The 10,849-nt window shown below is 38.0% G+C and overlaps 1 protein-coding gene across 1 annotated transcript; it reads left to right on the forward strand.

Moving 5' to 3' along the window:
• Positions 1 to 2,275: 2,275 nt before the first annotated feature.
• LOC127921827 (zinc finger protein 239-like) lies at positions 2,276 to 9,594 on the forward strand. The gene is made up of 2 exons (XM_052505420.1): positions 2,276 to 2,462; positions 8,402 to 9,594. Exons 1-2 carry the CDS (start codon positions 2,309 to 2,311, stop codon positions 9,370 to 9,372), a joined length of 1,125 nt encoding a protein of 374 aa, XP_052361380.1. The 5' UTR covers positions 2,276 to 2,308; the 3' UTR covers positions 9,373 to 9,594.
• The last annotated feature ends 1,255 nt before the right edge of the window (positions 9,595 to 10,849 follow it).

Here is a 10,849-nt window from a genome sequence, read left to right on the forward strand (position 1 = left end):
AAATAGTTGTGGAAATCTCACAGTACTTAGAACTATATAAATTCCTGTAGAAGTTGGAACTAAAGTTAGAGACTAATTTGGGATCGTCTGTGATGAGACCATTAATATTTAATTGTTGAATTGTATTAATGGGTGGGGTTATATCCTTCCTGTTTGGCCCTGTCCGGGGGTGTCCTCGGATGGGGCCACAGTGTCTCCTGACCCCTCCTGTCTCAGCCTCCAGTATTTATGCTGCAGTAGTTTGTGTTGGGGGGCTAGGGTCAGTTTGTTATATCTGGAGTACTTCTCCTGTCCTATTCGGTGTCCTGTGTGAATCTAAGTGTGCATTCTCTAATTCTCTCCTTATCTCTTTCTTTCTCTCTCTCTCGGAGGACCTGAGCCCTAGGACCATGCCCCAGGACTACCTGACATGATGACTCCTTGCTGTCCCCAGTCCACCTGGCCATGCTGCTGCTCCAGTTTCAACTGACCTGAGCCCTAGGACCATGTCCCAGGACTACCTGACATGATGACTCCTTGTTGTCCCCAGTCCACCTGGCCATGCTGCTGCTCCAGTTTCAACTGTTCTGCCTTACTATTATTTGACCATGCTGGTCATTTATGAACATTTGAACATCTTGGCCATGTTCTGTTATAATCTCCCCCCGGCACAGCCAGAAGAGGACTGGCCACCCCACATATGCTCTCTCTAATTCTCTCTTTCTTTCTCTCTCTCGGAGGACCTGAGCCCTAGGACCGTGCCCCAGGACTACCTGACATGATGACTCCTTGCTGTCCCCAGTCCACCTGACTGCTGCTGCTCCAGTTTCAACTGTTCTGCCTTATTATTATTCGACCATGCTGGTCATTTATGAACATTTGAACATCTTGGCCATGTTCTGTTATAATCTCCACCCGGCACAGCCAGAAGAGGACTGGCCACCCCACATAGCCTGGTTCCTCTCTAGGTTTCTTCCTAGGTTTTGGCCTTTCGAGGAGTTTTTCCTAGCCACCGTGCTTCTACACCTGCATTGCTTGCTGTTTGGGGTTTTAGGCTGGGTTTCTGTACAGCACTTTGTGACATCAGCTGATGTAAGAAGGGCTATATAAATAAATTTGATTTGATTTGATATTATTTTTTAAGAGTGGTCTTTTTCTAACCTGAAAAAACTAGTTGAATTTTGTGCATCCTCCTCCAGCCACTTCTTCCCAGATCTGACAAAGGCTCCCTCTGCTTTCAGTTTATACATATCATCCAACTTGTGTTGTAGCTCAAACAGGACAGATTTGTCCTCCTCTGAGAGACTTTCAACAGACTTTTGAACGAGACAGGTGATCTTTGTAATTATACTTTCTTCTTCAACTCTCCTCGTCTTGGCAAGAATATTCCCATATATTCTTAAATATTTTCCAACCTCATATTTAAAAAGGACATGAACACAGTAGCACAGAATAGATCCATATGACGTTGAGAAATAGTGCATTGTGGGAAGTTTAGAAGATGCCCTGGAAATAAGTTAATAAATAGGTAATAACGCAAAAACATAACTGTTTTTTCTTAATAGGTAACCAGATCGTGACCACAACTAAGTTACTAAGTCTTTAACCACACAGTGTTGTTACATTGGTGAGTAAAAACTCAGACGTCCTACACTTTAACATTTTGTCTGAAAATAAAATAAATACATTTTACTCAACTGACACTTGTACTTAATAGTAAGTAGGTAACCAGATCGTGACTACAACTGAGTTACTATTTTTCCCACTCCAGTCAGCAGATGGCGGTCTGAGACTTTAAGGCGATGCTGCTGGTGTGACGTATAATGTAGTGGACGGAACGCTTCTTTCATCAGCAGCAACAGTTAGTCAGACACCTCGGTAGCTTGATAGACAACAGAGACGAAACAATAAAGCTCTTTAGACGCTTTAGTGTATATTAGCCGCTGTATGTCGTCTAGCGTTAGTTAGTTATCCGATTTAATTTCATATTTACGGTGTAGTTATTAGTCAGCTAGCTGGCTGGTTAAGTTAGCATTAGCCTAGCTAGCTAACATCTCCGACCATGAGTTCACTGAGCTGCTCTCCTCCTGATAAAGAAGAGGAGGTCTGCTGGACGGAGAAAGAAGCTCTGGTCAAAGAGGAGGAGGATGTTACAATACAAAAACAAGTAGAGGGTGAGGCTGTTACCGTGAAAGAAGAAGAGAAAGATGTTTCAGTGAAAGAAGAGGAAGATGTGTTCAAAGTGAAAGAAGAGGAGGATGTTACAGTAAAAGAAGAGGAGGAGAGAAGAGGGGATGCAGTTTTTGGAGTGAAAGAGGAAGAGGAGGAGATGACTGTCACATCTAAAATGGAGGAGGAAGAAGAAGAGGAGGAAACTGGATATCTGGGCCCGGTTTCCCAAACGCATCTTATGTTATCCAATGGTTCTAACGGTGAACTTAACCGTAAGATGGTTTTGAGAAACCGTTCCCTGATTAACACTAGTAAGTACTGTCTTAAATACAGAAGCACAAACTCTGCAGTTGTTGAACTGGTGTGTGGTGTTAAAGGGGAAGTCTGCAGTTGCTACATCCATTTTTGGGACTTTTAAATTATTAATTTATAGCCATTGATTCTTGAAGAATATAACACATGCCTCATGAGCTGAGTTCAACTGTTGTACCCCATCAGAACCCCAAATAAGCTTTTTTTACTCTGGTGTTTAGAAACAATGTAAACCAACACTGAATAGCCTCAACATGGTTAAAACTATAATGTTGATATCATGGATGGTCAGTCCTTGCATCCACAGGTCTGTCTATGAATTTGAGAGTAGTTACATTTCTCCAGCCCCATCCATCATCTTATTACCAAAACAGTGGTGGAATTACAGGTTTGTTATTGTTTAAACTGCATATTGGTTGATTGAATGTGTAGCTTTTTTAATGGGACAACCTAGGATATAAACAGCAACAAAATGCCAGCCACTGGATCCAGGTTTGAGTTCAGCTCAGGGCTCCCCCTGAATTCACTATGAATACAAGGACTGGCCATCCATGATGTCATAATGATAATTTAACCAGTTTTCTAGGATATTTATTTATTTAGATTTTATTTCACCTTTATTTAACCAGGTAGGCAAGTGTGTGTGTATATATATATATATATATATTCTAGAATTCATCCATGATGTCATAATGATAGTTTAACCAGGGTTTTAGGATATATAGTATATTCTAGAATTAATTCATGTGAAACGGCTAGCTAGTTAGCTGTGGTGCGTGCTATAAATAGCGTTTCAATCGGTGACGTCACTTGCTCTGAGACCTTGAAGTAGTGGTTCCCCTTGCTCTGCAAGGGACGCGGCTTTTGTGGAGCGATTGGTAACGATGCTTTGTGGGTGACTGTTGTTGATGTGTGCAGAGGGTTCCTGGTTCGCGCCCGGGTATGGGCGAGGGGACGGTCTAAAGTTATACTGTTACATATAGTATATTCTAGAATTCATCCGTGAGGTCATAATGATCGTTTAACCAGGTTTCTAGGATATATAGTATATTCTAGAGTTCATTCATGAGGTCATAGTGAGAGTTTTAACCAGGTTTCTAGGATATATAGTATATTCTAGAGTTCATTAATGATGTCATAATGAGAGTTTTAACCTACTATTGAAGCTATACAGTGTTTGTTTACAAACAGTGGTGTCATACAGGCGTATATATTGGTTTCTGATGGGGTGAGACAGTTGAAACATGAGTCGTTTATAAGCTCTATTCTTCAGGAATCAATGGTGATATATTATATGGGTCTTTCTATAGCTACCAGTGTAGATTTCCCATAGGGATCAAATTGTTAGAGCTGTTGATAAGTCATTGTATAATATTCAGCCAATTGTTTTAGAGCTGACCGTAGTCTACTGGTCGATTGTTCTGTCCTGTGGTCCTTCTGTAGCTCAGTTGGTAGAGCATGGCGCTTGTAACGCCAGGGTAGTGGGTTCGATTCCCGGGACCACCCATACGTAGAATGTATGCACACATGACTGTAAGTCGCTTTGGATAAAAGCGTCTGCTAAATGGCATATATTTCTGTCGATGGGCTGTTTTGTTCACCGTGATTTATTTTTTGTAGAGGAGTCGCAAATACTCTACATATTCAACATTTTGTGGACACACCTTCAAATTAGTGGGTTCATGGGATGCAACAAACACTGGTAGTAGAGTGGCCTTACTGAAGAGCTCTTAATTTAAATGTAGCACCATCATGGGATGCAACAAACACTGGTAGTAGAGTGGCCTTACTGAAGAGCTCTTACTTTAAATGTAGCACCATCATGGGATGCAACAAACACTGGTAGTAGAGTGGCCTTACTGAAGAGCTCTTACTTTAAATGTAGCACCATCAATGGGATGCAACAAACACTGGTAGTAGAGTGGCCTTACTGAAGAGCTCTTACTTTAAATGTAGCACCATCATGGGATGCAACAAACACTGGTAGTAGAGTGGCCTTACTGAAGAGCTCTTACTTTAAATGTAGCACCATCATGGGATGCAACAAACACTGGTAGTAGAGTGGCCTTACTGAAGAGCTCTTACTTTAAATGTAGCACCATCATGGGATGCAACAAACACTGGTAGTAGAGTGGCCTTACTGAAGAGCTCTTACTTTAAATGTAGCACCATCATGGGATGCAATCTTTCCAACAATTCAGTTTGTCAAATTTCTGCCCTGTTCGAGCTGCCTCGGGTCAACTGTAAGTGCTGTTATTGTGAAGTGGAAACCTCAGAGTCCTGACCAGAGTCCTGACCTCAACCCCATCGAACACCTTAGGGATACTTTGGTTTTAGCTTAATTGTCTAAGACAATTGAGGAGATAGCAAACCGCAACTTAATTAGGACTATAATAAGCCTAACTGTTGAATATGCCTGTATAAAGGCTTTATAAATCAGTAGCAGTCAAAAGTTTGGACGCACCTACTCATTCAAGGCTTTTTCTTTATTTTTACTATTTTCTACATGGTAGAATAATAGTGAAGTCATCAAAACTATGAAATAACACACATGGAATCATGTAGTAACCAAAAAAGTGTTAAACAAACCAAAATGTATTTTATATTTCAGATTCTTCAAATAGCCACCAATTGCCTTGATGACAGCTTTGCACACTCTTGGCATTCTCTCAACCAGCTTCATGAGGTAGTCACCTGGAATGCATTTCAATGACCTTCTCTGGGATATGTGGGACGCTCCACCTCGACAACAGCCAGTGAAATTGCAGGGCGCCAAATTCCTCAAACATACAAGTATTATACACCATTTTAAAGATAAACTTCTTGTTAATCCAACCACAGTGTCCGATTTCAAAAAGGCTTTACGGCGAAAGCATACATTGTGATTATCTGAGGACAGCGCCTAGTCACAAAAAAACATACAGCCATTTTCCAGACAAAGAGAGGAGTCACAAAAAGCAGAAATAGAGAGAAAATGAATCACTAACCTTTGATGATCTTCGTCAGATGGCACTCATAGGACTTCATGTTACACAATACATGTATGTTTTGTTCGATAAAGTTAATATTTATATCCAAAAATCTCCATTTACATTGGCACGTTATGTTCTGTAATGTTTTGCCTCCAAAACGTCCGGTGATTTTGCAGAGAGCCACATCAATTTACAGAAATACTCATCATAAACGCTGATGAAAGATACAAGTGTAATACATAGAATTAAAGATAAACTTCTCCTTAATGCCACCGCTGTGTCAGAATTTTAAAAAGCTTTACGGCAAATGCACACCATGCGATTATCTGACTACAGCGCTCAGCCACCAAAACAAGCCATACAGATACCCGCCATGTTGTGGAGTCAACAAAATGTAGAAATAGCATTATAAATATTGACTTACCTTTGATGATCTTCATCGGAATGCACTCCCAGCAATCACAATAAATGTTAGTTTTGTTCGATAAAGTCCATATTTATGTCCAAATACCTCCTTTTTGTTCTCGCGTTTAGTTCACTATTCCAAATGCACTAGGCGCGGGCACTAAGTCCAGACGAAAAGTCAAAAAAGTTACATTACCGTTCGTAGAAACATGTCAAACAGGACAAACATTTTTCAACAGGACAATGACCCAAAACACACCTCCAGGCTGTGTAAGGGCTATTTGACCAGGAAGGAGAGTGATGGAGTGCTGCGTTAGATGACCTGGCCTCCATAATCCCTGACCCCAACGCAATTGAGATGGTTTGGGATGAGTTGAGTGAAGGAAAAGCTGCCAACAAGTGCTCAGCATATGTGGGAACTCTTTCAAGACCGTTGGAAGAGCATACTTTGAATAATCTAAAATATATTTTGATTTAACACTTTTATTTACGACATGTTTCTCAAAATACCTATTTTTGATACAGTAGTTGTCAGCTTGAATGCTAACGCTCATTGACAGGCTGGTAGCAAAGCTAACCACAGAGCATTTTACTCAAACATGATATTAAGCAGGACATTCAAATGAGCCTGTGAAATGCACTCTCAAGCAACCTGTAAAATGGAGGCTATTTTTTGCTGTCGGCCTATGGGAACTCCACAGTTTTCCCCCCATGGTGGAGAATTAGTGAATAGACACCAGAGCTTAATGTGAGTTTCCTTGAGTAGCATCCTGATCTTGCTCTGATAATGTGTGGTAATATTCGGAATACATTGTGAAAAACAAATACCTTCGCTCACCATTTCTGCCCACACAGATGTACTACAACTAGATAACAGATATACTGCAACTAGATAACAGATATACTGCAACTAGATAACAGATATACTACTGCAACTAGATAACAGATATACTACTGCAACTAGATAACAGATATACTGCTGCAACTAGATAACAGATATACTGCTGAAACTAGATAACAGATATACTGCTGAAACTAGATAACAGATATACTGCTGAAACTAGATAACAGATATACTGCTGAAACTAGATAACATATATACTGCAACTAGGTAACAGATATACTACTGCAACTAGGTAACATATAACATATATACTGCAACTAGGTAACAGATATACTGCAACTAGGTAACAGATATACTACTGCAACTAGGTAACATATAACATATATACTGCAACTAGGTAACAGATATACTGCAACTAGGTAACAGATATACTGCTGCAACTAGGTAACATATATACTGCTGCAACTAGATAACAGATACACTGCAACGAGATAACAGATATACTGCAACTAGATAACAGATATACTGCAACTAGATAACAGATATACTGCTGAAACTAGATAACAGATATACTGCTGAAACTAGATAACAGATATACTGCTGAAACTAGATAACAGATATACTACTGCAACTAGATAACAGATATACTACTGCAACTAGATAACAGATATACTACTGCAACTAGATAACAGATATACTACTGCAACTAGATAACAGATATACTACTGCAACTAGATAACAGATATACTACTGCAACTAGATAACAGATATACTGCTGAAACTAGATAACAGATATACTGCAACTAGATAACAGATATACTGCTGAAACTAGATAACAGATATACTGCTGAAACTAGATAACAGATATACTGCTGCAACTAGATAACAGATATACTGCAACTAGATAACAGATATACTGCTGAAACTAGATAACAGATATACTACTGAAACTAGATAACAGATATACTGCAACTAGATAACAGATATACTGCAACTAGATAACAGATATACTACTGAAACTAGATAACAGATATACTGAAACTAGATAACAGATATACTGCAACTAGATAAAAGATATACTGCTGAAACTAGATAAAAGATATACTGCTGAAACTAGATAACAGATATACTGCTGCAACTAGATAACAGATATACTGCAACTAGATAACAGATATACTGCAACTAGATAACAGATATACTGCAACTAGATAACAGATATACTGCTGAAACTAGATAACAGATATACTACTGAAACTAGATAACAGATATACTGCAACTAGATAACAGATATACTGCAACTAGATAACAGATATACTACTGCAACTAGGTAACATATGTACTGCAACTAGGTAACAGATACACTGCAACTAGATAACAGATATACTACTACAACTAGGCAACAGTTATACTGCATATTGGTGACCAAGAGTCGTCTGCTTAGGTTTTCACCAACTGTAATAACTTATTTCTACAATCATCCACTTTACGACTGTGAAAAAATATAATAAATAAGATAATAAAAATAAATAAAAATAAGACTAAATAAGACTGTTGTTGCTCACATGACTGTTAAGAAAATAGTCTGGTTGTTTAAAAAAGTTTTCAAACATTCATTACAGACGTAAAAATCATGTGCATCACCTTTTACCTCAAATAAACAGTGTATTTCTGCTGTTGTGGGCCTTTAACCGTCTGTCTGACCTTGTTGTTCACACAGGAGAGAGACAAGACTATAGTGGATCCTCTGGGGAGCCTCAACAACAGCATGATGCTGAAGAGACAGAGAAGAGTCTCTCCACATCAGAACACCTCAAACACCAGCAGAGACCCACAGGAAAGAAACCTCACCGCTGCTCTGACTGTGGGAAGAGATTCACCTCTTCAACAGACCTTAAAAGACATCAGAGAATCCATACAGGAGAGAAACCTTATAGCTGTGATTGGTGTGGGAAGAGTTTTACTACATCTAGCCAGCTGACTATACACCAGAGAATACACACAGGAGAGAAACCTTACCACTGTTCTGACTGTGGAACAAGTTTTGTTTCTTCCCAATATTTAAAATCACACAAGAGAACACACACAATAGCGAAACCTTACCACTGCTCTGACTGTGGAAAATGTTTTGTTTCATCACAATATTTAAAATCACACCAGAAAACACACACGGGAGAGAAGCCTTATAGCTGTGATCAATGTGGGAAGAGATTTAGTCACTCAAGCAACTTGATGGTACATTTGAGAACGCACACTGGAGAGAAACCTTATAGCTGTGATCAATGTGGCAAGAGTTTTACTTCATCTAGTCAGCTGACTATACACAAGAGAACACACACAGGAGAGAAACCTTACCACTGTTCTGACTGTGGAAAGAGTTTTGTTTCATCCCAATATTTAAAATCACACCAGAAAACACACAAAGGAGAGAAGCCTTATAGCTGTGATCAATGTGGGAGGAGTTTTACTCACTCAAGCAACATGATATCACACCAGAGAACACACACAGGAGCGAAACCTTGTGGCTGTAATCAATGTGGGAAGAGGTTTACTCAGCCAAACATCCTGATAGCCCACCAGAGAACACACACAGGAGAGAAACCTTATAGCTGTGATCAATGTGGGAAGAGTTACTCTGGTAAAAGATCTCTGATTAAACATCAGAAAATACATAAAGGAGTTGTTTCATGATATCAATGAAATAATGTCACAATGTAGAATGTTTTAACATTGTAGTAGGAGTATTCTAATGATGTCATAATGTAGAATGCTTTAACATTGTAGTAGGAGTATTATGATGTCATAATGTAGAACCCTAAACGTTTGTCCCCTGTTCTGTTGATTTCAGCATGATATGGATATTAGCCTCATTGAGAAGAGTAGTATTTATGTGATTAACATTAACACAAATAAAGCACAAATAAAGCGTTCTGTTTTCTACAAATGTACCTCTAAATAGCGTTTCACTTAACCCCTCATCTCCCCCTCTCGCGCAATTGATTTCAACGTGATATCGATGAGTGATGACAAATATGTGTTGCGTTCCTTTGTTTAGCGACCCCTACATTTAAACGCATCACTCCAACATGTAGCTGACTGTCTTCTGCAGGTTGCCCTCTAACCAGTGAGGTGAAATATATCTTCCATTTCCAGGTGTTTTGTTTAGTTGTGTCAGTTTCAACAGCAACCTACAACCTGATTTCCCCTAATCGATATCAGTGATTTATTGCCACTTGTCAAAACAACATTGTTTCTAGTGCTTGTGCAGTTTATACGGTGCTTGTTTGTTTGTTGTTTATGTTAAAAAGTAATATGATTATTGTGGCAGATGTTTATTGTTTATGTTAAATAGTAATATGATTATTGTGGCAGATGTTTATTGTTTATGTTAAATAGTAATATGATTATTGTGGCAGATGTTTATTGTTTATGTTAAAAAGTAATATGATTATTGTGGCAGATGTTTATTGTTTATGTTAAATAGTAATATGATTATTGTGGCAGATGTTTGTTGTTTATGTTAAAAAGTAATATGATTATTGTGGCAGATGTTTATTGTTTATGTTAAAAAGTAATATGATTATTGTGGCAGATGTTTATTGTTTATGTTAAAAAGTAATATGATTATTGTGGCAGATGTTTGTTTATGTTAAAAAGTAATATGATTATTGTGGCAGATGTTTATTGTTTATGTTAAATAGTAATATGATTATTGTGGCAGATGTTTATTGTTTATGTTAAATAGTAATATGATTATTGTGGCAGATGTTTATTGTTTATGTTAAATAGTAATATGATTATTGTGGCAGATGTTTATTGTTTATGTTAAATAGTAATATGATTATTGTGGCAGATGTTTATTGTTTATGTTAAATAGTAATATGATTATTGTGGCAGATGTTTATTGTTTATGTTAAATAGTAATATGATTATTGTGGCAGATGTTTGTTGTTTATGTTAAAGTAATATGATTATTGTGGCAGATGTTTATTGTTTATGTTAAAAAGTAATATGATTATTGTGGCAGATGTTTATTGTTTATGTTAAATAGTAATATGATTATTGTGGCAGATGTTTATTGTTTATGTTAAAAAGTAATATGATTATTGTGGCAGATGTTTATTGTTTATGTTAAAAAGTAATATGATTATTGTGGCAGATGTTTATT

This window comes from Oncorhynchus keta, unplaced genomic scaffold (assembly GCF_023373465.1).
Source record: "Oncorhynchus keta strain PuntledgeMale-10-30-2019 unplaced genomic scaffold, Oket_V2 Un_contig_2374_pilon_pilon, whole genome shotgun sequence".
NCBI lineage: Eukaryota > Metazoa > Chordata > Actinopteri > Salmoniformes > Salmonidae > Oncorhynchus > Oncorhynchus keta.